We start from the raw sequence: 26,550 nt of genomic DNA on the forward strand, positions 1-26,550 counted from the left end.
TCTGTGCCTGCCCCATCACACGCAGCCTGTTTTTCTCCGCAAACGCTTTACTTGTACACGTTTTTCATAGCAGATTTCTGCAAACAGGCTGGCGAAGGGGAGGAGGGCTGCTTCTGCACTAGAGTTGGGGGCGAGGGAGCCAACTTCGAGGGGCGCACGTGGTCTGCTGGCTGGCCCACGAACTCTGTGGGAGGGCGGAGGGGGGCATGCGGAGGGTCAAGCCGGCAGCTCCCCTTAGAGACTGGATTAGCCTTTCTACCCTCTCAGTCCCATTTCTGCCAGTCCTGCCTCCTACCTGGGCACCCCGCCCCTTTTTCGTAGGCTCCGCCCTACCCTTGGTCACGCCCCCGAGTGATCCCGGATTACTTCTCCGTCTGCCTGGTCCCGGTTTCTTGGGAGTCCAGCTTCCACTCTACTCCTGTCCTCCCCGTGTCGGCACCGCCTCCACTCCGCCTGCCCCGCCCCTACCCACAGCCCCGCCCCTCTTCGCCCCGCCCCCTTTATCTGCTCTCACCGGCGCTGAGAGACCCTTGGTTGAGCCCAAGCTTGTGGCTGCTGGGCTGGCAGGACTTGAGAAGTCGGACGTTAGGGCGCGGGGCTCGTTTCTGCCTCCTGTTTTCTGGCGGTGTCTGCCTCGCCAAGTTAGGGATCTGAGAGTAGGGGCTGCGCGCACCTGGACCGGGCAAACCGGTAGGAGGAAAAGGAGAGATTAGTCCTGACAGCAGGTCCTGAGTGAGGGTCCCCCTCACCTCCCCCCCCCCCCCCCCCCCCCCGCCTCCAGCGGGTTCCTGCCCGGCCCGGGGCTCACCCGCTTTGTTTAGTCTGTGCAGCGAGAGCTCCAGCTCGTTGCTGGAGAGGCCGCTGAGGCGCGCCGCCTGGCAGAAGAAGGTGAGGCCCCCGGGAGCGCCCGCGGAGCCGCTGTGGTCACGCCACCTGTCCTTCCAGCCTGGGTTCGGCCGCAGAGCCCGCTGCTTCTTGGTGTAGTAGCTTGAAGGAGAGAGTGGGGCAGCCTTCTTGGACACCGCCTCCCCCAGTCCTCTCCATCTCATAGGTGGGGAAACCAAAGCAGGACAGGAAGCCACTTGTCTCTGGCCTGGGGCAAGTTGGGACCCAGGAAACTGACTCAGAATTCAGGGCTCCCGTCTCTGTGGCAGGAACTTCAGGGGACCCCTGCATGGGGCAGAGTCTGCCCCTCCCCAATCCTGGGCCCTGAAGTTGGGGGCTCTGTGCCTACCTCATCACTTCCTGCACCGACTTGTGGGGGACAAAGCCCTGGCTCATCAGCTTGAACAGAATCTCTAAGAACAGGGTCTGTAGGCCCTGGGGGTCATAGAACCGGCTGTTCCTCGCCTGGCCTGGGAGCAGAGATCATGGGGGAGGGTGAGGAGGAAGCTTCCCCCAGGCCAGGCCATTCCCACCCACTGCCCTTGTTCCTTACCCAAGCACTGAGCCAGGCGGTAGCTGTCGGTAAGGACACCCAGGAAGTCTTTAAAGCTTACAGTTCCATCACCTGGGAAGAGAGAGAGGAGGGGGTCCTGGGGGCGCCTCCCCTGCAGAAGGCCTACACCACATATGCTTTAGGGGCTTGCCTGCAGTTCTTTGTGGACATCAGAGACTCCAGTCCCACTTCTAGCCAAACATCAACCCCAGCTGAATAGGGGAGAAAAATAGTCCTTGCCCTGCGGGGAGCCCCAAGTCAGGATGAGTATTAACACAGAAGTGTGTAGGGGCTATGAGATAGATGTGTTGATCAGAGCAGGCTTCCTGGAAGAGGGGATTTAAAATAGGACCAGGCCAGGGATTCTGTGGGCAGAGGAGGCAGCCTCCAGGGCTAGAAGCGGGGGAGGGGGAGGACAAGCGGCCAGGGATGGGGGCACCCACCGTCCAGGTCTGCCTGCCGCAGAGCCTCACACATCTCCTGAGGGCTCAGCTGGATACCCACGTGGCGCAGGGCAGCTCTCATGCTGCGCATGTCCACAGTGCCTGTCGGGCTGGGGCTGAACAGTTTGAAGATCTCCTGGAACGCTGGGGGCAGGGAGGGAGGCCGGCAGCAAGGTGAACCGCACACGGGGGCCCAGAGATCCACCCACTCCAAGCTCAGAATGGGACTGAATCACTCCAGGCTCGGGTCACTCCAACCCCTGGGGCATTATAGCATTTAAAGAACAGCAGTGGCTGCTGTGTGTAAAGTCTCCATTCAATTCTCATGTCCCAAACTCATGTTCGGATATGCCTGTGTGAAAAAACATTCAAAACTTATGTCAAAGGTCACACCAGCAGTAGGGGCAAGCCTGGGCTTTGGACCCTGGCAGTCTGGCTCTGGAGCTGGGACGCTCTGGGGCTCCAGGGGCCCTGCTGGGACCCGGCATGCAGCGGGCACTGAAAATTATTGATGGTGAGTAAAATGATTCTGCTTTGAGGGATCCTGCCACTATTAGGGCATGACCTTAGAGGGGGCGTTGGGGTCCCCAAATGTAGAAGTGGTTTCTTCTACCCCTAACCCCACTGCCCCAGACCCCAGGGGGGTGGGGAACTCAGGTTAATTTTTTTCCCTTCCTTTCTCCCAATCTCCTTCCTCCCTTCCTCTTTCCATCTTGTCCATCCATCCATCCATCCACCCACCATCCAAATACCTTTTTATCCACCAATCCATTCCCACACACACACACACACACACCAGTGAGCCCTGGAATTGTAAAGATTAGCCAATTAGACTGGCATTGAAGGACAGTTACAATATGGTCACTAACTTCTCACAGTGACCCCAGCCTCTGGAGGAGGCAATCCCTTGCAGTTAGGCTCCAAGCATTCCCTAATTTTCCACCACCCACCCCCCTCCCCCGCCCCACCTCCCGCTCCTAGCTCTGGGGCCCTCACCTGCCAGCTGCCGGGGTGTCATGGGTAGCAGGTTCTCGTCTGCACAGCTGCTTCTGCTTCGGGTGGAAGAGGTTGGAAAGGCCTTTACACCTGCTGCAGAGAGATGCCAGGGCCAAGCAGGCCTTGCCCCAGACCCAGCACCCCAGGCCTGGTCTCCAGTCCCTGCCCTTACCTCTGAGACCCAGAACCTGAGCCAGACTGCACCAAACGGGTAGCTGCAAGGCGCTTGCACTCCCTGGCCCTCGGGGAAGCCTGCTCAGCCCCTGTGGCCCTGATGGATGCTGGCTCCACCTGGGTCAGCAGGGCAGTAGGCTGCTGCGGCCTCCCCTTCTGCGTCCTGCAGGGCTGCTCCTCTCCTGGGTCTGGTGGGGGCAGTCTTCGAGGCTTCTGTGGAGGCCTTGGAGGCAGGGAGAAGACAGGGCTGAGGGCCCTGCCCACCCACCCGAGTGCTCGGGCGCCAGGGGCCCTGGGACCAGGCCTGCGGGTGCTCAGCTCTACCTCTTTCCAGGACCCGCACACCAGCCTGCTCCCACGGTCCCCTATCTAGAGGATTCTGGGGGCATAGCTTGTACTAGCAGACCCTTCGCCAGCCTTGGTCACCTGTACGTTCTCTGTGCCGACGACGGGGCTCTTTTGGTCTTCTGCCTTCTGCTGCCTGAAAGGCAGAGTCACAGGGTCTGAGGCTGGTCCAGCGCCCCAGGCCCGCCGCCCCCAAGCTGGCTTTGGGGTGAACTTTAACATCTTTAGACAGGCGTGCGCTCTCTCCCTCACCACAAACCAGCTTCTCTTTGCTGGGGAAGCTGCTGCTTTACTCTTTTGCGTCTCTGCCCAGATTAAGGCATCTGAGTTTGCGACTCCACTCCAGAAGCTAACACAGGCTGGCAGAGGCCCAGGGAGAAGCAGGCCTCAGAGTCCCAAAGTCAGGGCATGGGAAGGAGGAGGATAGTTCAAGGTGGGGCCGTGGCCCACCTTAACCCAGGTTCCCCGGAGGGAGGGATCTCCTCCTCCAAACTATGCAAGTTTACAAACCACAGTTTACAGATACTCCAGGAAGATGCAGCCCAACGGTCACGTGACACTTCGGCCCGGCCCCTCCCCAGATACCTCTGCATCTTCTCTTTCTTCCTCTTTCCAGTCTCCTGCCCGCACCCCTCCCCTCCTCTGGCCCTGGCCCATTCCCAACTGTTCACTCCTTCCTAATCGCACCCTCCTAGGCCCTGGGCACTCCCCTACTTGGCCCCCGCTCAAGGCAGGGCAGGCTCTTGAGGGCCTGCAAGCCTGGGCTTTCACCTGACAGGAGCCTTGCCATCAGCAGGTCTGGAGTCTGACCAGGGCCCCAGCTATGGCTCCGCCTCTCCCTTCCCTTTCTCCCTGACTGCCCTTTTCACGCCCATGTCCTTCCCCACATTCTGAATTCCCTTCCCTCCTTTGCTGCCATCTCGCCTCTTCCAGACGCTTCCCCACATTACCTGTCCTCCCCAACGTGGGGAGGCTTGTGCATTTGTGTGTGTATTTATTGCGTGTGTCTGGCTCACAGGCCTGTGCGTGTATGTGTGCTTGTGCACACGGCATGCGTGGGACTGTCCGTGGGCGGATGTACAGATGTGCGTGCCTGTGTGATGTTAGGGGTCAGCGGATGGGGGTGCGTGTGTGTGTGTGTGTGTGTGTGTGTGTCTGGACCGCATGAGGAGGTGCGCCATTACGTACGGGCTCTCCCCTACATTTTGAGACACCTCCAGCTCAAGGCTGTGGCCCTGGACGGCCAGTCCTTTGGCTGCTCTCTTCCCTTCCTTTGAGCCCCTGGACACCATCCCTTCCCCGAGCAGGAAGAACTCCTTTCAGACTCACCTCCTCACCTGCCCAGCCCACCTCCAGGAGGCTCTCTCCTAAGATGATCCCATCATGCCCCTGCCTCTAGGCCAAGAGGAAGCCCCACATCATGACCTAAGAAGCCCGAAGCCTCAGAGAGGGCACCGAGGCCTCCCTGAGACTGGTCATGAGTCTCTGCTGACCAGCTGAGAGCTCTGGACAGGTGTGAGTGAGGTGAAACAACCCGTGGGGAGTGAGTAGGGGCCAAATAGGGCTGGCAGAGCCCTTGGGGGTGGGTTGGGCAGGTGGGGCTAGGGTAGCTAAAAAAAGGGGGAGGGTGGCATCCCTAAAAAATCGAGACCGGGACGCCGCGGCTGGGTGAGCTCACTAGTCCGGGAGTGTTTGCACAAAAAGTCTGAGCCGGGGGCAGCACTGGAGGCTTTACTGGTTTTGTCTAGTCATTTCTCTGGGGAAGAGGGGGACGACACCTTAAAATGGATTTTCAGCAATAATGGACTCCCTTTCCTGGTTCCTGGCAGTGAGCTGCAACGTAAAAGAGAAAATGTCACTTGGGGCCCAGTGGGAAGGTCCGGGAGAGGGGTGATCCCAGAGGCCTCTGCGAGGAGGGCCCTGGGGGTAAGAGGGCCTCTTCCTGCTGCGCGCTGATGGGCAGCTGACCTTCTGTTGTGTCTGTTTGTCACCGGGAAGAAAGGGGTGCTGGAGAACCCTGTTCCCTCACATTCCAGTCCACGGTGTGTCCCGGGCCCAGGGCCATCAGGTTCTCAGCAGGGCAGATGCTAGCCTGAGCATTTCTGACGAGGGTGACCAAACTTCCTAATGCTAGAATGGGCCTTCCCATTTTGAGCCCGGGTCCTTGCCCGAGCCCAGGAGTGCTCACCCTCCATGATCCCCAGGCCTCCTCCAGCCCTGGCCTTGGCACTTCGCCTCAGTCCACCGGAACCCTGTTTCCAGCAGCCTTTATGAGGCCACTGAGATTGCGACATCACAGGCCACCCCATCCCCTCCCCCGGCCCCCCATTCCACTTTCCCAGCTGTGTGAAGAGTGGGCCCACCCACACGTCCTAGCCCACACCCTGCTCTTTTGGGGAGCTGTGGGCCAGCCTCGCTTACTCTTCCACGGCTCCTTGAGGCGGAGGGGATATGGTCGGTGCCTGGAGAAGCTTCACTTCCCCCTCGATGGTGGCCCTCTTGACCCCCGGCTTGTTGAAGTCAAGGTAAGAGTGGGGGAAGCTCTTGTCTTCCTGCTTCCAAGCTTTCTGTGGCTCCCCTGCTTCAAGTGGTTTCTCTAGCCATTCCTTAGCGAGCTCTTCCTTCTCCGGCTGGTCCACGGCCGGTGGCACGGCAGGATCTGTAGAAGGCGCCTCGGCCTTCTGTGGTGGAGCTTTGATCATATGCTCCAATTTGGGCAAGTCCATATTGCTGGAGGAGGCCACGGCCAAGGAAGATGCAAAGTTGATCAGCTCTGCCAGGCCAATGGCTGGTGAGGGACTGGGGGAGGCCGGGTGGGGATCCGGTGGCTGCTGGGCGTCTGCGGCCGGAGGAGCTGGCTGGGCGTGGGGGCTCTGGAGCTGCTGCTTGGAGCACGTGGCGTCCTTGAGGTTGGACTGCTGGTCCTGATGGCTGGTGGCCTTACCTGTACTCTTCTTGTCCAGCTGCCTGCCGACCGCCTGCTGCAGGCTGTGTTCGGAAGCCTGGATGAGTTTGTCTGCCCAGAAGAGGTGCTTGGAGGTCTGCACGCGGATGGAGCGATGGTTGGCGGACGCCCTGCCCTCCTCGGCAGCACTCAGGTAGCTGGAATTGGACCTCACGCTCCACTGGCTGATGTCCTGCTGCGGGAAGGGCTGGAGGAACTCTGTCCTATACTCCTGCTGCTCAGGGTCCTTGGGCTTTGGCTCGGGCTCCAGCTCCACTTTTGGCTTAAGGTACAGGTCCTCTTTCTGCACGGGCTTCAGTTCTAGCAAATCTTTCTCCGGCTGAAACATTTCAAATGAAGCCGGGGAGGCCCCTGGCCCTGAGGTCCTCCCTGGCGCCAATTCCCTGCCCCCCTCTCCTGCCTTCCTCCCTACACTGCCCTACCCCCTCCCTGCTTGCTTCCCCCCCCTACACGTGCCACTTCGCAGAGACCTCCCTGGGGCGGGGAGGCAGGAGGGTGGCTGTGCGTGAGCGTGCCCCGTCCAGGGTCCCAGACTTGTCAGGGATTTGGGGAAGACGGGCCTTAAAGAATCCTGCCCCTTACCTACCGCCTCCCCATAAGAGGTGCCCCAGGCCCACTGTTACCTCAGTCTCCTCTTTTTCTTGTGCCAGCTGGAACTGGTGTTGGGTTATGGTGCCCCTACGACGGAAGGAGACAGAGTGGATGACAGGCCTCCGTGGGGTGGATGGGATGCTTTAGGAGGATGGAGGTCTCTGGGGGCCTCAAGGCCCCCGGCCTCGCCCCCTGGCAAGATGCCTCCGGCACATCCACTCCCCTCACTGTCCCTGCATCCACCGGAGAGCTATTTTCAGACATTAGTGGGTTTAGGAAGTGCCTGGAGAGCTTGTCAGGTTGCCCCCTGCCCCAAAGAGGGACCCCAGTCAGTTGGAGGTGAGGCCCAGGAGGCTTCATTTTAACCAAGTGTTCCAGTGAGTCAGTGTGGCCAGTGCCCAGAGGCTGGCTCCTTATAGAAGGAGAAGCTCAAGGATAATGCCCTCCTCCTGGCAGATCTGAAAGGCAGAGGGGTGTGTGTGTGTGTGTGTGTGTATGTGTGTGTGTGTGTGCGTGTGTAGGATCCCCTCAGTTCTTGTTGGAAGTTTGCTGCCATCTGGGCCCCTGCCCTCAGTGCTCAACCACAGGGACTCCTTCTCCTTCTTCGGGCATCTGCCCACCCTCACCTCAGGTAGCTCTGTCCTCAGAGCAAGGCAGTGAGAAGGCATCAGTCCCTCCATGTCCCCCCATGTGCCCCGCCACCCCTCAGTCCTTCACTAATGTCAGGGGCTGGAGGCAGAAGAAGAAGCGGGGGTGGTAGGACTCCCCCCACGACCTTTTGGCCTGGATACTGCCCCTGGGGAGATTTTGGAAAGAAGCCAGATGGAGGGAGATCCCGGCTTGGGGGGGCGTAGTATACGAAGACTTGGCGGTGGTGGCAGGGGTAAGGGTTGGTGGTCCCGGAGGGTGGGGGACTGGCTCTCACTGCGTCTCCACAATGTCCACTGACTCCTTGCCACAGCAGGGAAATCCATTGGCACCTGGCAGGGAGAAGGAAGTGAGGGCAGGGGAGCTGCAAGCGGGGACAGTCCCAGGGCAGGGGGTGGGGGGCAGTCTGGAGTCCAGGCAGGTGTCTGCCTCCCTCCCTGTCCCCCATCTCAGCCCATTCACTCTCCCCTCTCCCGTCCTGCCCCTCGGCTCCCTGCTCTCCCTACCAAGGTCACCAGCCCCGCGCCCCACATTTGCTCCCCTCCACACCCGAATCTGCCTTTCCTGCAGCTCTCCCTGATCCATCACCGTCCTCCACGAGGCTGCCCGGGCATTGTGTGGGGGCACATTCTCTGCTTTATCTCAATTGATTCAACAAAAAATGAGAAGAGGTTCATTGGCCCAGGGTCCCTCAGCTGATAGCTGCTGATGTCAGGAACTGGATGCAGATTTGACTCCAGAAACTCTCAACTCCTCTGTCCTGCATACTTTCCTACCCAGGAGCCTGTAACTGCGTGGGACCCCCCCCCGAGAACCTTCCTCGTCTCCCTCCATTCCTGCTCCTCTGCCCCCTTTTCTCCACTCTCTCTGGCCAGGCTTCAGATCTGGCGCTCACCCTAATCCCGGCCTCTCCTACCCTGAAGCCCTTTCTCTCCTCCAGGCTCCTCAGTCCATCACATTCTGGGGTCACCCACCCCCCCACTGCAGGCCGAGGTTCTCACCCTAGGGATTTGATCTGAAGTGATGCTGACAGCTATTTGGTTTCTGGGTTCCGATCACCTCCTACAGAAGAGGCTGAGCAACGCTTTGGGGAAGGTTCCCCCACCCCAGTCATTTCCCTGGAGGCTCGCATCTTTTATGGAGGAAGCTTGTTTTTCATCCTCTGGGGGGTAGGGGCACCAGGCTGTCCCATTCTCTGCTCCCCCGGGTAGTAGATGGGGGTTGATGGTGGAGTTGTCATGGCAGCGGGAAAGCTGGGTCCCCCCCCCCGAGCCTGGAGTGTGGCAGGAAATGATGACCTTGGCTCTGGCCGAGAAGAATTGCTCCCAAGATTATATCCAAAGGATCAGAATGTGCATGGCTTCTTCCTAAGAGATGTAGAGGTTGGTTCTGTGACTGGGATTTGGGCGCATCCATGTTCCTTCTGGGCCTGGGCATCGCTTTGGATCACCTGCGTGGCCGGGCTAGGAGTGTACTGCCACAGAGGGGCTCCCAAGAGCCAGCTCAGTGGTCTCTTCCACATCTTGCACCAATTCAACGGCCGCGTTCCCTTAGCTTCCTCCCCACGTCTCCGTTTCCAACTCCACCTGACCCCAGTGCTGCTGTTCTCCAGGCCTCTCACCTCAGAACCTTTGCTCGCCCTACAAAATTTCCCTGGACAATCTAATCAACAGCCACAGCCTAAACCGTTCCACGAACAACAACTGGGGTGTGGCTAGGAAGCGAAAGTGTTATGGTGTGAACCTCACAGCAGCTCTGGGGGTTGGAAACAAAATTCTGAGGTTGGCTCAACTTGGGACCTCTGTGCCCAACTTGGGAATGTTCTATTAGGGATTCAGGTGACATTCTGTAGTATGTGAAATAATTTCAATTTCCAACTGCTGGTTGCTAGTATATAGAAATGTATACCTTGTAACCACCTGGCTGGCTCGGTTGGTAGAGCATGTGACTCTTGATCTTGGGTCCTTGGTTTAAGCCCCATGATGGGCATAGAGATTACTTTCAATGTGTGTGACACAAGACGGTTTTACTTCTTCCTTCCCAAATTGGATGTGTCTTATTTCCTTTTTCTGCTTTACTGTACTGAGAACAATGTTCTGTACAATGCTGAATAAAATTGAGAGTGGACACCCTTGCTTTGTTCCTGACCTTGGGGAGAAAGCCTTCAGTATTTAAGTATACTGTTATACTTAAGTATAACGTTAGCTGTAGCTTTTCTCATAGATGCTCTTTATCAGGTTGAGGAAGCTCCCGTCTATTTCTAGTTCACTTAGTTTTTAATTAGGAAGAGAGGTCAGATTTTGCCTGATGGTTTTTCTGCATTTATTGAGATCATTATATGGTTTCTCTTTTGTATATCTTTCTTTTCTTTTCTTTCTTTCTGTTCCTTCCTTCCTTCTTTCCTTTTCTTCTTTCTTTCTTTCTTTCTTTCTTTCTAGTAATCTCTGCACCCAATGGGGGGCTTGAACTCATGACCCCAAGATCAAGAGTTGCATGCTTTTCTGACTGGGCCAGCCAGGCGCTCCTGTTTTTCTTTCATAGTCTGTTAGTATATTATTTGTTATATATAACATGTTATAGCATATGAACAATGTTATATTTTATTCTGTTAATAATTCTTTTATATTCTGTTTATGGTGAAATAAATTAATTTTTTAATGTTAAAATCAACCTTGCATTCCTGAGATAAATCTCATTTGGTCATAGTGTATTATCATTTTATACATTGTTGAATTTGATTTGCTTACTTAAATTTATTTATTTAAGTAATCTCTACACCCCATGCAGGGCTCAGACTCATGAGGTTGAGATCAAGTGTTGCATGTTTTGACTGAGCCAGCCAGGCTCCCCTGCTCTGCTAACTTTTTAAAAGAAATTTCTCATGAGGTTCATGAAATATATTGGTATATAATTTTCTTATATTGTCAGGTTTTGGTATTAGAATAATGTTGGCCTCATAGAATGAGTTGGGAAGTATTCTGTCTTCAATTTTCTGGAAGAGTCTGTATAAAATTCGTATTCTTTCTTTCTTGCATTTGGTAGAATTCACAGGTGAAGCTTGTGAATGTGGGCCTGGAGTTTCCTTGTCCGTTTCATCTAAGTTGGCAAATTTATTGGCATGAGGTGTTCATAATATTCTTTATTGTCCTTTTCGTATCTGTAGATTCTGTAGTGATGTCACCTTTTTCATTTCTCATATTGGTAACTTTTGTCTTCTTTCTTTTTGTCCTGTTCAGTTTGGCTAGAGATTTATCAGTTTTGTTGATCTTTTTGAACTGGACAGAGATATATCTGGTTCCTGCCTGATCATCCTAAAGTGATATCTGCCCGGCAATCACTCCTGCAGTCACAGGTTCCCAATCAGCTTTTCGTGATTTCACTCTTAAACATGAACAGTCAAGCATCATCAGACATTTGACGAAGCTACCCATATGCAATTGACAGAGAAAGAGAAAAGGTGATTCTAGAAGACCAGAGGTTATTTGGGAGACAGAAAGGAGCTTTAAAAGTATTCTAAAATCTTAAGAGATTCTGAGATGTACATATTCAACAATATACGTTGCAACCAAAAAGCAAGAATAGGATGCTATTAAAAAAGAATTAGGAAAAGAGCTTTTGGCAAAAAGAATCAGAAAATAAAACAAAATCTTCACAGAAAGTAGAACCAAAATATCCCAGAAAGTGGAACCAAAATATCAAGTGAGAGAAAAGGACCAAGAGACAGTCCAATTCTGAGTCATAATAAAAAGGAGATCCGGAAAGAATAGAGAATATAGAAAAGAAAAATCAAAATTTCTCTGAACTGAGTGATGTCGTTGGCTTAAAAGGGTTCAGTGAATGCCCAGCACTAGAGATATCAAAAGATCCTTGCTGTGAAAGTTCATTGCACTGGGAACAAGGAATTCTTAAATGCTTCTAAAGTGGAAAAACCAGTCACCTACAAGGGGAGGGGAACTGATTATATAGGCGGCAGAGTTAACAACAATGGTTGCCTTTAAAATTCTGAGGAAAATGTTTTTTAACCTACAGTTTTTTAAAAATTTAATTTATTTTGAGAGAGAGAGGGAGAGACGAAGAGAATCCTGAGCAGGCTCCAAGCGCAGAGCCTGATGCGGGGCTCAAACCCACGAACCATGAAATCATGACCTGGAGTCAAATTCAAGAGTCGATTAACTGAGCCACTCCAAGTGCCCCTAATCTATAGTTTTACATCCAGCCGACTTATCATTTCAGACATGGAAGGACTCAGGAAATTTGCTTCCTCTTTTTTTAGGAAGTTATTTGAGAATGTGCTAAAACAAAATACAGGTGTAAAACAAGAGACCTAGGAAGGAAATAGTGTGTCCACCCAAGGAAAGCAGCTAAGTCCTAGGAATGTTAACTGTACAGAGGCAAGAAGATGAAGGGTTTGGGGCAGTAGATTTCTGAAATCAAGAAAATCTTCTAGAATAGTTGACTAGATGTAGAGGTTGGTAAAAACTAAGACTATGATACACCAAAGAATATAAGCAAAGGCAACTAGAAACTCCAGGAAAAACAAAAAATTGTATGAGAAAGAAAAGGTCATTGTGGCACCTTTCCTGGTTCTGCAGTAAACAGTAGTTACGTAGTCACAATAACGTAAGTCCTGTTTACTAATTTTCAACCCTCAGAAGCAACATATAAATAAAATTTGGAAAACATATTTGTGGCTATAGGGCAGTGTGAATGCTACCAACCTTGATATTGAAAAAGTAAAAATACAGGTTAGAGACACTGGGAGGTGAAAGGCAGGGAGGAAAGCTGAAGGGAAAGGCAGGGGCACTAAGAACATCTTACTATGTGTGATATCAAACGATACTGTCTACAGTGATAAAAAATAAATACAGGAGTATATTAAACTTACAAAGGCATCAGCAGATCTAAAAATAATGTTGGGAGGATGGGGGCACTCTCCCTTGTCAGAGCCTTAGATATCTCCTGTCTCCGAAATGTCCCCTGTTTTCTGTTGAGATGACGCTCGGGGCTTACTGCTTCCTGGAGACCTTCAGGACTCCACCCCGCGGCCTCTCTTCCAGTCTCGCTTGCCCTGCCCCTGCAGACCTCTGAGCGCAGGACCTCTTGCTGACCCCTCATTAGAGATGGGCAGAGTGTGTGGGCGGCCCACTTTGATTCTTTGATGCCCCCGCACACAGAGTCTGCAAGGTGGATGGTCGGCCCAAGTCTGCGCGAAGAAATGCATTCCTCATCCCTCTCGCCCTGCCAAACCACGTGGCCTGTCCTCCATTTGTTCACAAGGTGACACCCTGCGTGTCCCGACTCTAGTGTGGCCGACACAGTTCTGCCCGCCTGACCCGTCTTCTTTCCCAATCACTCAACTCCTGATAAGCCCCTCTCCCCGATAATCCTTCAAACTTTGGCCCAAATTAGAAACCTGGGTTATTTGTGACCCCCTCCCCCCCTCCCTCCCCCAGTTTCTGACCTCCCTACTTCTGACGTTGACCTTGTGCAGGTCCCTTTCTCCACCCCCACTGCCTCTCCTCAGCTCCCAACACCAAAGTCAACACAAACCTAGCAATTACTACCCACTGACACTCCATGTTGAGTGCTTCCCGTATGTTCTATCCTCACAGCCACTCTAGGCTCAAGCGGCCGTGACTCTCCCTTTCACAGATGAGGAAACTGCACAAGCCACACAGCTGTTAAGAGCAGCACCATGACCTGACCCTGGGTCTGACTGGCTCCAAAGCCCACGAGGCCCACCACGGTGTTTTTTGCCATCTCTTTAGGCTTCTAGTTGGAGCACTGCAGCCACATTTCCCTCCAGCTCGGGCTTCTTAAAGACCCCAGAGCGAGCCCGCAGCGCCACACCTGCCTTCGGTCCCATCCAGACTGCAGGGTGGCTTCAAAGATCCTGTGTCGTCTGACCTCTGCTCTCTTTTGGCATCTCCTGGTATCCAGCCCCAAAGCCCGCTCCCCCAGAGCACAGCAAGCAGGCCCTTTTGTGCCTGAGTGCCTTTGCACAGGCTACTTCAGATACCAAGAAAGTCTCTCTTCTGGAAAAATCCTACTCACTCCTGACAGGCCAACTCACCTCTCCTGAGTCCTCTTCTCTGTGACACACCTAGCTGTCTAACCCACATTTTAATTTTTAGTGAACTCATCAGACTCAGGGCCTAACACAAAGGCTGAAGGGGGTGCCGTAAATGTCACAGGAGTGATTTAAGGTGTCTGCATCAATTTGTTACTCCACAAGTTTGGAAAGGGGAAAAGCTCTCTGGTTGTTGGCTCTTGGCACATTTTTAATGCTGGCCCGTGTCCTCCTGGGAGAGAAGGTCCCAAGAAGGCCCCCATTTCAGTGGAAACCGCTTTGCCCGTTGGTACAGAGAAGAGTGCAAAGGACAAAGGAGGCGCTCAGTATCTGTTGAAGCCCACTGCTTCTCCCTGCAAAGGCTCCAGTCATCAGGAACGACTTAAAGGGATTTTAGGGTCATCAGCAGTTTGGGATAATTCGTGAGTTGTTTCCTGGGCACAAGGCCACTCTTGGCGTGTGCCCAGAACCCCTTCAAGATTCTGCTGAATGTGGCCTGTACTCCCAGGTGCGCATGTGAGCCCTGGGGCACAAGCTTGTGCACCTCGCAAGGCCCAGGCCGGGCGTGGTAGTCAGAGGGCGGAGGACTGTCGGCTGGGGTCGACCTTCCTTCTAGGCGGTCCGGGGCTTTGGGGGCAGGGGGGAGGGGCCCGGGCCGAATCCCCGCCTCTGCTCCGCGCCCCGCCCCTACCCCTTTCCCCGCCCCGCCCGCCTGGAAAAATCCCTCGGCGCCCGGCCCAGCCGCGCGCCAGCCCACTCCCACCTGTCACCCCCATGCTGACCGAGGCTCTGTCGGGGAGGCGGGGAGGGGGCTGCTGGTTGCTGCCCCTCCGCCTCCAGTGAGCTCTTGGGTTGGGGGTTGGAGGGGGGGGCGCCGGCGCCTGTGATGTCGCCGCCTCTGTGACGTCCCTGCCGCGACCCTCCCGCGGACAGGGAACAGCGCTCAGGATTCCCGGCTCACGGGCGGGGCGGCCCTTGGGAGGTGTCCTCCGGAGAAGGCTGTCCCACCCCCGCAGCCCCAGCCCTCTCCAAAGACGCAAGACTGACTGCTTGGCTCTTCCCAGCAGTCCCAGAGAGGGCCGCGACCGGTAAGCTTGGATGGCCTTTGCACCTGCCTGGGGCACGCGCACATACTTGAGCAAGGATTCCGGGGGTGTGCAGCCAGATTTGACAAGGCACCATGTGCTCAGGGCGGCCTGGGGTGTGGGGGGAGGGTGGGTGGAATTCATCCTCAGACAGGAGCCCACTCCTGGCAAGTCAACTCTGGTCACTCAGGGCTGGGAGTCTAGGCTGGCTCCCGGTTCTGTTCCCTGGAAGCCAGGCCTCAGGGACAGGAGTGGGTGGGGCAGTCTTTGTTCTGGGCTCCTGGTCCCCCCCCACCCCCACCCCCCAGGCCAGGGGCTTCCCTACTGCCATCAGGTGGGGCATCTTGCCTAACTGGTCTGAATAGATAGGCCAAAAGGAGGCCTGGAAGCTCCCACTGGGAGGGGGAAGGGGGAAGAGTGACCCACCTCAAGGGTTGAAAACAGTCCTTGCCCACAATAAAGGGCAGACCTGGGAAGATCCCACCAAGAAGGCAAAGGGAGGCGGCTGTTAGGATCTGTAAGTAGGTTCTGTAAGTAGGCAGGTGAGAGTGGGGACAGCCACGGCCTAACACGTTTGTCGTCACCCCAAACTTTATTGCTTACAAAGAGTTCTCTACAACCTGAACTCTGCAGTAACAAGGCTGGAGATCTTCACGTCCTGGGGGCTGGGGGTCCCTCCATGGGGAGGAGAATGGCTCCATGTGGATAGCTGGACAGACGCCGCCTTGGCAAGACACGGGGACGAGCTTCTCCCAAGGAGGGATCTCAGGGGCCACCCCTCACCCCCGGAAGCAGAGGCTGGCAGGCCCCCACACAATGATTCACAGTTGATTAATGCTACATGAGTCCTGATCAGCACCCCCACTGAAGAAAAGACAGGGCTGGGGCAACGGGGTGGGGGGTGGGGCTCATCTTAAAGAAAAACAGAGGTTTGAGGGGTCGTGCGCGTAAAGACAGGTCAAGACTTGAATCCCTTCACCCCATCTCCTGGCCTGCTTTTGCGCGTGCAGAGCCACTGACCTGCCCTCCTGGAGGGCAGCCGTGAAAGTGCTTTGAGGTCATCAGAGTGCAAAGTGCAGTTGGCAGTTGTCCCTGGACGAGGGGCAGGGCGGGGCTGGTGTGAGTGTGATGCCGGGGCTGTGTCTCAGGAAGCTGGTGTGCATGATGTTCCAAGCCGTGGCCGGGAGGAACGGGGGGTGGGGGTGGGGTGGATGGGGGGGGGGGGGTGCCTGCGGCTGCTGCTTTCTCACACATCTGCCACACCCCAGCTCCAGACGGCAGCCGGGTAGGGCTCCCGTTGCCCTTCACTTTGACAGATGAGGGGGCTGAGTGCCAGCCAGTCGGGAGCAGTGCTGGGGCTCAGAGCCTGCGGCTCTGGGGAAGACTGGTGGCCGGCAGCAAAGGGACATGTGCTTGGGGACTGAGAACCATTTCACTTAAGACACCTCTGGTCCTTGGCTGAAGCGCAGTTCGGCTCAGGACCTGTGCTGCAACAACATGATGAGCATGTTCTCCCTGGGAGACTTCCAGTGTCCGGCCTCCCTCCCTCCCTGACTCTGGCAGAAAAGTTGCTAGGTCTAAAAGGGGGTTCGATGGCCAGGCAAGGGGGTCAGAGGGCTCCCCGTTAATCCGGGGGTGGGTACGCCTGCCGTCCCGCTCCTGCATTGGACCTGGGTGTGGGTCCTGGGACACTCGACACCCTGACACCTGCTTGGAGGCCGAGGGGCTCGCCCACCTCTCCCTGACCCAGGCCGGAAGCTGCTCTATCCTGATTACCAGCAAGTGGTCACTGATCTAAGCAGGTCAGGCCGGCTTGTTTGGACCAGAGCAGAGAAGACCCTTTTGGCTCCCCATGGGGAGCGGCCTCCTGCCTCCCTCCTCCTCCTCACGTGGGCACCGGGCGTTCTCTTGGCAGGGTCAGGCAGGACACAGCAGATCCTGGGAGGCATTCTGCTCACCCCTAGTCCCACCAATGAGCCACAGGGTGGCGGGTCCCCGGGAGCAGGCTGAGCCCGTGTGTCGGGGGCGGCACTGACACCAAGAAGGCAGGCCGCTTCCGGTGGAGCGGAGCCAGTGGTGGAAGGCTGGGTTAGGGCCTGTTCTCCAGGTGGCCATGCTTGACCCTCCAGCTCCAGGCAAAGCTGCCATCAGGGGCCAGGGTGCACTGCAGGTCGATGCCCGAGTCTGGCACCTCCATGTCATAGCGCACGGGCCGCCCGTCCTTGGTCACCAAGCTGAAGGCTGCGGCTGGGATCTGGGGGCAGAGCAAACCAGCAGGCCTGAGACCGCAGCATGGGGTTTGGGGGCTGCCCAGAAGTGCAAAGCGGAGGTCTCTCTCCAGCCAGGTGGGTTGTCCCGAAGGCATACTCTTGCCTTTCTTTCTGGAGAATCTCAACCAGCCCAAGGGTACGTCCTGGGGACCCCTCAGTCACCACCGCGGGGCTTGCCCTGAGCCCTTGGGGGATAACCGAAGTCAACTATTCCCTACAGTGCCATTTCTACTTATTCAAAAGCCTTCCCCCTGGAGGGCTGGGCCAGGTACACTGACTTCTGGGACTCTGCCTCTTAAGTGTGCACCTGTCCCCTTACCTGGCTGCTGATGCCAGTTGCGATGTCCCCCACCTTGACCCGGTGAAACTCCCGGATGTGCAGGTGTTCGCCGTTGAGAGACTGTATTTGGATTTTCACACCTAGAAGGCAGGCAAGGTGACCATCAGGAGAGTGGCTGCTGGCTCTCTGTAAGGAGCCCCACGGAGAGGGACGCAGGATGGCTGTGAGGAAGCCGATGTGACATTTAGACTGGAGTGGCCCTAATGTTCTACGCCTGCTAGCTCTTCCTGGTAATTTTCTGTCAACGTCTAGAATTTGGCCTGCACAATGCAAAGAGCTAAGGTTGGCTCTTATGGGGAACTAGTATTCCAACCTGCACACAAAGCAAAAAGGAAGTGGAAACAGAGACTCTTAAATTAGATTGCGGGCAACTTAGGCTGTAATGTCCCCTCAGTTGGGACAGCCGTCGGCCAGGCCACGGGGGCTTGATGCCATGTGTCACACCGGCCCTGGTAAGAGTGGGAGCTGACGAAACCCTCGTTCTATCAAAATCACGACATAGCCTACGCAGCCACCCTTGAAAACAAGTCCATGTATGTTTTCTTTCTCGTCTTAATGACTTTAAATCCCAGAGGAGGATCCCAGCAAACTTGTTGCGGAGTTCCCGATCAAAATGCTCACGAGGTCGGGGCACCTGGGTGGCTCAGTCGGTTAAGCGGCCGACTTCGGCTCAGGTCATGATCTCCCGGTTCGTGAGTTTGAGCCCCACGTCGGGCTCTGTGCCGACAGCCCAGAGCCTGGAGCCTACTTTGGATTCTGTGTCTCCCTCTCTCTCTCTGCCCCCCTGCCACCTGTGCTCTCTCTCTCTCAAAAATTATAAATAAACATTAAAATTTTTTTTTTTTTTTAAATGCTCATAAGACCTCGTTCCTCCTGTTCCCCTTGGAAGGCATTATTTACTTCTTGACGCTAGGCCAGGAGAGACCGCTCCGTGCCCCACAGTAGGGGCCTTCTAGAACTCCATCGGCAACCCATGAGGGGCCAGGTCCTTCACTGACTGCCCCACCAGGGAAGGCTCTGGGGCAATCAGGGCCTTTGCTCTAGACCGACTTCGTGGCCAGGCTCCTCCAGTCCGGGCGCCCGGTGCCTTCCTCTCCCTTCCCCCGCTGCGCCAGGAGAAGGGGGACATAAACTGCCTCGGACTCCCTCGTCGCAGGCCGATCAGGTGCTGGGCGGGCAAGTATTGGGGTGTACCATTGAAGTAGCTTGGAGTGTCGGTGGGCCGCCCCCGTGCCAGCACCATGTTCCAGCTGGAGCTGCGAGCCTCTGCCTGGCTGCTCCACGAGTGCACACCGGAACTCAGGGTGTCCCGCGAGCTCTGAGAGGCCTTTGACGGGTTCTGAAACAAGAGGGGGCGCAACTCAGGCCCCTGGGCTTGGGGAACCATCTCTGGCCTTGATGGGGCTTGGGGCGGAAGGTCTCGGGGGCGAGGAACCGCTCGTGTCCCGGGCTGGAGCGTGGCCCCACTGGGCACTTTTGGGGCTAAGCTGGGGTCTGGAGGGGGGGGGGTGAAGAGTACTTCTAGGGGGCCCCAAGCCCAAATCTCCATCCCCACGATCGCGAGTAGCCAAACGGTTCCCCAGTTCCCCAGGTGCGTTGGAGACGGATTGGCTCTTCCTGAGAAAGCGCGACACCCTGCCCCGGTGGGGAGCCCTTCCAAAAGGAAGGGGTGACCCCCCACCAGCCTCCCTTCGCCGCTACTTGAACACAGCCCCTTCACCAGCTGGACACAAAGCTCCGTGCCCCGGCCCTGGGTCCCCGGCCGGCTTACCTTCTCGCTGTCGTCTGACAGAGAGAGGCTGTCGACGCTGAGGCACGAGAGAATCTGCTCCTGCTCCTCCAGTGAAAACGGCTGGGACAGGCTGTTCAGAAATAGTTCTGCAGAGGAAGGCAGAGGATGGCTGTGGAAGACCGGGAGTGGCCCGGCCCGGCTGTGTGTGGGGCTGCACGGACCGCAGGAGCTGACCTCTGAGGGAAGGGCCTAGAAGAGAGCCCACGCTGGCTACGCAGGGGATGAAGCCCGGGCCTTGGGGGAGGCCCAGGTCTGTGCGCGGGGACCCAGAGGTCGCAGCCGTGGCCGCCCATACCTATTTCCAGTTGTTGCAGCTCCTGCTCTGGGAAGGTCGCCTTCCGCTCCGCCGAGCTGGGGTTTTTCGCAGGGGTCGGGTCCAGGGAGGACAGAGGTAATGGTTCCCATGTTCCAGACTCCTCCTTGCCCCAGTTCAGGCTTGGAGACTTGTTCCGCTCTGGGGGTTCTGGGGGTAGAGGAGGCTGGAGCTTAGGGGCCCCGCCTGTCGTGTCCTCGGTTGGCTGGGGCCCCGGAGCCCCAGGTGAGAGCTCCCTCGGCTGGGCCTGTGGCGTCCGGGGAGAGTGGCCTTGGCTGGGCGGCGGATGGGCTTGGTGTGGCGGCGGATGTCTTGGCTCTTTATACTCTCCCCTCCAAGGGCTCCTCAGACCTCCCACTACAAAACAGAGCACAGGCGGTGAGGTGCAAACAGGCCCGGCCAGGTGGCCCTTCCGGAGCAGAGGGCTGGAGGCAAGCAGTGACGGAGGGCTCTTGCCCCACTAGGGGACGCTGCGGTCTCGGAGGCGGCCTCTTCCGTAAGACGGCCTCCCACAGTGGGAACAGGATGGTATTTCTGTCTTTTATTCTATTTTCCTTCTAGGTAACCATCACAAATTTAAAAATGCCAGAATTGGCTCCAGAGAAGGACTTTGTAAATGGTAAAGATTTACACACAGCTCCGAGGTAACACCAACTTTGAGTTCCCATCTACACTGGCCTCCTTGACCACCCGCCCCGCCCCGCCCCCATCTCTCTTACCCCTTCTTCCCCACACTCCACGCTTTCTCTGGAGTGGGGCGGGGGGGGGGGGGGCAGTTCATCTATGTTTTGTGGGGGGGGGCATTCAGGATCTCTCTCCTGTTTTTATTCCCCTTTCATTCCCATAACCACTGCCTCTCCCCTGCACCGCCCACCCCCTCCCCCCCTCCCCCGCCCCGTGACCTTCTATTATATTTGCTGTGCCACTTTGGGTTCGATCGTGTTCTTGCAAACTGTGTGTTGTTTTTATTTTTCAATATCTCGTTTACAGAAAAGGTATCGTGTTCTAGGCCTCGCTCTGTCCGTCTCCTTTTTGCCCAGCACACCACGGTTTCAAAATCCAGCCAGGTTGCTCTGCTCCACTGGGTTGCTTTAACTGCTGCGTGGTGCTCCACGGGGCCCACCCTGCCCACCACCCTTGCCTCTGGCCTTTCCAGTCTCCCAGCAAGGGACCCGCCACTGAGCCTACTCCTCTCCTGCAAACGACCCTGCAGTGCGGGCCCTCCGGCATGTCCGGGCGAGAATCTCTTTGGTGCTGGGTCGGTATGGGCCGTGTTGACTCTCTCACCCCTGCAGCCGGTGTGGGGTTCTTACCATGCTGCAGGGCCAGGCTGACCTTCCTCCACAGCTCCACTGCAGACGCGCGGTGCCCAGGCTCTTTCCTTAGCCCCTCCTGGATGGCCTGGGCCGTGAGAGGGGCACAGGACGGTGGGATCTCCCTCACAGGTGGCGGCTCGCTGGCAATCTGTGGGTCAGAAGGCAACGTGTGTGGCCTGCCCCCCCCCCCCCCACTCACTTCCCAGCACCCAGCCTACGAGTGGAAGACAGCCCTGACCTGCCACGAACCTAAGGAGATCCCTCACCTGGGATGTCCCCTTGGGCCCACCGATCTGGGTGGCAAGTGTTTTAGTGAGGCTCCCACGTTTACGATGAGGCCTCTTCCTGTTCCCATCGGCCACGGAAGAGCAGCCAAAATGGGGACCGCCCCAAGTCTGCAGCCCCAGGCCCGTGGGCCTCCTGGCCCTCCCGCATGCTGTCACTGACCTTGAGGCACAGTGGCCCTCTGAAGTACTGGGTCCAAGGGTGGCAGCCGTTGAGCATGTGAAGCATCATACAGCAGCTGCTCCATACGTCCACCTTGGCATCACAGGGCTTGCCCATCACCACCTCTGGAGCCATGTGGGTCTCTGTGCCAGGGATGTAGTCCCCTGAGGGGGTGAGGCGAGGCGGAAAAGCCAACCGTGAACTCTGGGGGGCAAGAGCCTTGGCAGTGACCCCACCAGTCAATTCCCGAGATACCTTGAATTTGTCTCTGTTAACGGGCCTCGAGTAGAGAGAAAGCCTCCACCCCAAATCTGCCGGGGATGAGCTAAGGCAGGGGCTCCCCTGGAGACTGGCACGAAGAAGGCATCACCCAAAATATGGGCTCTACCCATTGGCCCAAACTCTTAGAGTGCTTTTTTAACAATGGGGAGGGGCCTGGGCATTCGAAATTATGTGGCAGGAGACTAACTCATGGTATGATGTTCCCGCAATGTTAGCAAGTGAAAAAAAAACAAAAACAACCAAACAACCAAACGAACTTCTAGGCAGACTAGAAGGATCGATACCAGATAGGAAGTTGTTTCCCCCACTCTGGTGATCTGTATTTTTTATTTTTGCTTAGTTCTACTTTCTGCAAAAGATTTTAGAAAATAAATTATTTTCATAATACAGGCAGGTGTCTGTGTTCAATTTACATCTTCAGAATGACCAAGACAGGTCCTCTAATGATAGAGAATCACTTAAAAAAATTTTTAATGCTTTTTATTTTTGAGAGAGAGAGGGTGAGCAGAGGAGGGGCAGAGAGAGAGAGGGAGACACAGAATCTGAAGCAGGCGCCAGGCGCTGAGCTGTCAGCACACAGCCTGACACGGGGCTGGCACCCACAAACCATGAGATCATGACCTGAGCCGAAGTCTGGCACTTAACTGACTGAGCCACCCAGGTGCCCTGTCAGAGAAATCACTTCTAAAAGGTTTTTGCCTAGGGTGCCCAGGTGGCTCCGTTGGGCGTCTGACTCACGGTTTCGGCTCAGGTCATGGTCTTGCAGTTTGTGGGTTCGAGCCCCACACGGGGCTCTGTGCTGACACTGTGGAGCCTGCTTGGGATTCTCTTCCCTCTGCCCTTTCCCTGCTCTCTCTCTCTCTCTCTCTCTCTAAATAAATAAATAAGAGGTTGATTTTCCTTTGCTCAAGAGGAAATAACCTTATGCTGAACGCTATAAATGAAAAAAGAGCAGAATTGTGTTATAATGGCCTTAACGAGGTACAGGAAGAAAAAAGGAGATGGAAGAAGTGATCTACAATGTTTGTGATTATGTCTCTGTGCAAGAGGAACAGGGTAGCTCCTTTTCCCCTCCTCTTCTACACCACTTCACTCTGTAGTTGCTAAATATGTCACAATGGATGTGGATTACTTTACTAATCAGAAGATTTAAGTTAAAAACAGATGCTTCTCCAGCTACAGAGCCCAGGCCTCTTGGTCAGCCCTCGTGTTGTGCTTCCAGAAACTGTGCTCAGAGGCCCAGGACGGCTGAGGCCACAGGCTGGGAGCCGAGCCACCCAGAAAAGGCTGGATGAGAGGCAGCCAGCCTTTCCGTTCCCTTCTCTGTGTAGCAGGAATATCAGAAACGAGGACCTGATACTCATTCTTGCATTTAAGCGTAACAAAAGCTTTCTGCTAACCTAGGGTTGTTGATGGGCTGAAATACTGTGGTGGAGAAAAAGGGTTCACACCTCTGACTGCTATTACAGAAAGCACAGGAGAAGGCTAATGCTTCGTGAAGGCTAGTGGTGACTGTCATCGTGGGGGAGGGAGGCAGGAGGCAGGGCTTACCCGTGAGCAAGGACTTCCCCAGGCCATCGGGTTGAAGGCACACAGCATGGCCGAAGTCACAGAGGGCTGCACGGCTCCCATCGCTGGACAGGAGCACATTGTCAGCTGCCAGGCCACCCCAGAGAAGAAGAGGAACAGGTGAGTCACTCCAGGCCCCAGCCCCATCTGGACCTCCAGGGAGGCAGTTTCTGGCTGACCCTACATGACAGCTGCCTGCTTCTGATTAGTTTTATTAGTCATAAGGAAGGGAGGAGGTTTATCAGTTCGGGCTAGAGGCAGGGAGCAGGCGGATCTCTGAGGTCTGGGGACAGTTTACTCCTGGGACACTGCCACTCAGCTCTGCTGCCCCCACCCTCCCCCAGTGGCCACCAGTGCTTAGGAACTCCATCCGCAGTTCTCTGCAGGCACTGCCCACTGGCAACGAGGGTGCCGGGCTAAGGGCCTGGGGAACACACTTCCCCCTCCTGCCAGCACAGCCCTGCCAGCCTGACGTGGGACCTGCCACTGGGGACGGTCAGGCAGGCCCAGAAGATGTGGGAGGAAGTCAGGCAGGTTGAGGTAAGGAAGGAGGAGGCCGCTGGGGACCAGGGCGGTGGGGGCACAAGCCTCACCTTTGATATCTCCGTGCAGAATCCTTCGGGTGTGAAGGTACTCCAGCCCTTCCAGAGCCTGGCCTAGGTAGTAAAGGGCCCGGTCCTCCGGCAGACAGCCCTTCTGCTTTATGAGCTGGCCCAGCGAGCCACCTAGGAGACCAACGGCCAGTCTTTACATGGTGCACTTCCAGGCCTGCAAGCGGGCCACGGGCAAAGGCCTTCAAAGGGCAGGTGGTGGAAAGTAGGCCTTTCCGGCTGATGTCGCAGGGTCAAGAGATTAAAAATGGAATAACTGGGGACCAAGGTCAACCCCTGGCTCTGAACCTGGCTCCTTACCTTCTAAGAGTTCCATGAAGATGTTGACCCAAGGACCTTCCTTCACAGCTCCATACAGAGGGACGATTCTGGGTGAGGTCAGTCCTGCACATGCCATCAACTCCTCTGCCCGAAACACTTCGATGCGCACCTGGCAGGGCGCAGAGGTAGCTGTGAGTCAGGGTGAGGGACAAGGGCTGGTTCCCCAGTGCCCCTGCACAGAGACTGCTGATGTTCCCAGTGATGATTCTGAGGCCAGGCAGGGCCCTGGTGGGCCTACTGGAGCCACAGAGACTAAACTGTATACCCTGGGGGGTCAGGTTCAACATCCAGTACTTGGTTAAAATTCTGCACTGCTGATGTGTGTGGAAATACACAATCACAAAGCCTACAGCCCTTATCCAGGCTCCTGGCACGCTGCCCACCCTCAAATCTGCCAAACACAGAACTTTTTTTTTGCCCCAGCCCAAATGTCTGGGCCATTTCGAGGACATGAGACCTTTTGTTTATCAACATCCACGTCTACTCTTCAGAGGCTGGGTTTCCATCTTATCTGTAGCCAGAGCCGATGGCAGCCAAGGATCCTGGCTCTGTCAGTGCCTCTGGATCCTCAGCACTTTTCTCAGCTCGTAACTATTTGTCTTTCCCCTGAAGGCTAAAGTGCCCATGTAGACGGAGCAGTGCCTGTTTATTCTGTTTGCAGCTGTTGCCCCGGGATCTGGGCAAAAGGAGGCTTCTAACGGGAGGGGTTTGGCCAAGGTCCCTCCCATAGGGACCACCCGCTCCTTTGTGTAGGGATGAGCACAGCAAGGCGGGAAGAGACAGGCCTAGGATACAATCATCCTAGACTGAGACTCTGGCTTGGCCATTTCCAAAGGTAGAGCGTGTCCCTTAAGCTGTGTTTCCATGTGCAAACGGCGATGACAGTGGCATCTGCTCCCGCGTAGAGTGAGGATTTGGGAGGGATGATAACCCAGCACTAGGCCTCGCAACCAGCGGGTGCTCAGGAAATGTTAGCTGCCCCCTTCCTCCCTCCAGCTCCTATAAGAGCAACTAATTAAACACTTAGAAGTCCTAACAGACACTTGTCCTCTCCTTTCCGGTTGCCGCGGGTTCTCCTGTTAGTCTAAACAGGTACCACCAGGGGGCGCCGGTGGCAACAAAACCAGCCTGGAAGAAATCACTCAGGACCTGGCAGTCTGGCTTGGAGACATGCTGACTTGGCAGGAGCCCTGACGATGTGGGGCTTTTGGACTTTTGCCTATCAGTGGAAAATGTCTCTCTTCTGGTTACAGAGTATCTGGTCTGGTTAATCAACCTGCAGAAATTTTGACTCTTTGTCAGCGTTTCCAGCTCTGAACCTGAGTTGGAATGAATTCACCATCAGGACTCGTACTAGCAAAGGTCTTTAACTCTCGGGCTCCCAAACGGAGCTGAAGCAGTTTGGGGCACCCCAGAGGACTTGGCAGGGTGCTGCAGGATGTTTTTCTTTTTCTTTCTCTCTTTTTCTTTCTTTCTTTCTTTCTTTCTTTCTTTCTTTCTTTCTTTCTCTTTCCTCTTTCTCTTTCTTTCTTTCTTTCTCTTTCTTTCTAGTTTATTTTGAGAGAGACAGAGAGAGCACGAGGGGGAGAGGGGCAGAGAATCCTCCGAAGCAGGCTCCACGCTGCCAGCGCAGAGCCAGACGGGGCTTGAACTGACGAAACCGTGAGCTCATGACCTGAGCTGAAACCAAGAGTCGGACACTTCACCGACTGGGCCACCCAGGCGCCCCCAAGATGTTTTACTTTTGAGGGGAGCAGGGATGATGGCTGTCTGTGGGACACCGCGTAAATTACTCCCTCAAGATAGTTCAGTTTCAACATTAGCTTGCGCTCCATTCTTTCCATGTATCTTGTGCTCCATTCTTTCCATGTATCTTTACGAAGCTAGGTTTTTGGAGCTTGCGGGGATACAAGTACTTTGGGGGGGGGGATAGGAAGCAGGGTATGAAGCTGAGGATGTCTGATCTGATTTCAAAATTTTGCGAAGTTGTGCAGTGCCCAACGAGGCATACATCCCGTTAGTAGTTATGATTAAGAACAGAAGGAAATTTCCTTTCAACTCATGTGTATTGTTATTCAAATGACTACTAAGTTGTTAGGAAAGACACTATTATTTGACCTAATTACTTTAATAAACGGAACTTTTAGGTATTTGTTTTGGCCTGGGGTGTCATGAAAATCACTGACACTGAGGGCTGTAAATAAACCAAGAAAGGCTGGGAACCTCTGCCCTAACTTTTAAGAAATCCATAAGCCCTCTGGAGTATTCCAGTAATGTTGAGAACATTCTCACCCAGGGGCACCTGGCTGGCTCAGTCAGTAGAGCCCATGACTCTTGATCTCAGAGTTGTAAGTTCAAGCCACGCTAGGTGTAGAAATTACTTAAAAATAAAAATCTTTCGGGGGCGCCTGGGTGGCTCAGTCGGTTAAGTGTCTGACTTTGGCTCGGGTCATGCTCTCACGGTCCGTGAGCCCTGCCTTGGGCTCTGTGCTGACAGCTCAGAGCCTGGAGTCCGCTACAGATTCCAAGTCTCC

The 26,550-nt window shown here is 55.3% G+C and overlaps 2 protein-coding genes and 1 long non-coding RNA gene across 5 annotated transcripts in view; 1 reads left to right on the top strand and 2 right to left on the bottom strand.

The window, feature by feature from the left end:
* Positions 1–29: 29 nt before the first annotated feature.
* SPATA32 (spermatogenesis associated 32) lies at positions 30–14,534 on the bottom strand. 3 transcript variants are annotated; one of them, XM_042967013.1, is made up of 15 exons: positions 14,434–14,534; positions 7,878–7,932; positions 6,985–7,039; positions 5,818–6,680; positions 5,175–5,229; positions 4,734–4,791; positions 3,478–3,532; positions 3,050–3,274; positions 2,878–2,930; positions 1,882–2,025; positions 1,439–1,510; positions 1,235–1,355; positions 809–987; positions 515–673; positions 30–184 (listed from the first exon to the last, which is right to left on the bottom strand). In XM_042967013.1, exons 1-15 carry the CDS (start codon positions 14,444–14,446, stop codon positions 48–50), a joined length of 2,244 nt encoding a protein of 747 aa, XP_042822947.1. In that variant the 5' UTR covers positions 14,447–14,534; the 3' UTR covers positions 30–47. The 3 variants fall into 3 exon arrangements, with proteins under 3 accessions (XP_042822947.1, XP_042822946.1, XP_042822948.1); XM_042967012.1 differs by having other exon boundaries at positions 2,878–2,933; XM_042967014.1 differs by lacking the exons at positions 3,478–3,532; positions 4,734–4,791; positions 5,175–5,229 and having other exon boundaries at positions 2,878–2,933.
* A 6-nt stretch (positions 14,535–14,540) lies between these two features.
* On the top strand, positions 14,541–15,733 carry LOC122233650. The gene is made up of 2 exons (XR_006211302.1): positions 14,541–14,758; positions 15,363–15,733. It is a non-coding gene; the product is annotated as an uncharacterized LOC122233650 (long non-coding RNA).
* A 223-nt stretch (positions 15,734–15,956) lies between these two features.
* Positions 15,957–26,550, bottom strand: part of MAP3K14 (mitogen-activated protein kinase kinase kinase 14) — a 43,099-nt gene continuing 32,505 nt past the window's right edge. The window contains exons 7-16 of the mRNA XM_042967011.1: positions 23,996–24,125; positions 23,678–23,809; positions 23,067–23,171; positions 21,234–21,397; positions 20,784–20,934; positions 19,453–19,827; positions 19,137–19,243; positions 18,560–18,704; positions 17,345–17,445; positions 15,957–17,009 (exon numbers count right to left, since the gene is read on the bottom strand). Coding sequence (XP_042822945.1) covers positions 16,845–17,009; positions 17,345–17,445; positions 18,560–18,704; positions 19,137–19,243; positions 19,453–19,827; positions 20,784–20,934; positions 21,234–21,397; positions 23,067–23,171; positions 23,678–23,809; positions 23,996–24,125 — 1,575 coding nt within the window. The 3' untranslated portion in view covers positions 15,957–16,844. The remainder of the gene's footprint in view (positions 17,010–17,344; positions 17,446–18,559; positions 18,705–19,136; positions 19,244–19,452; positions 19,828–20,783; positions 20,935–21,233; positions 21,398–23,066; positions 23,172–23,677; positions 23,810–23,995; positions 24,126–26,550) is intronic.

Source organism: Panthera tigris, chromosome E1 (assembly GCF_018350195.1).
Source record: "Panthera tigris isolate Pti1 chromosome E1, P.tigris_Pti1_mat1.1, whole genome shotgun sequence".
NCBI lineage: Eukaryota > Metazoa > Chordata > Mammalia > Carnivora > Felidae > Panthera > Panthera tigris.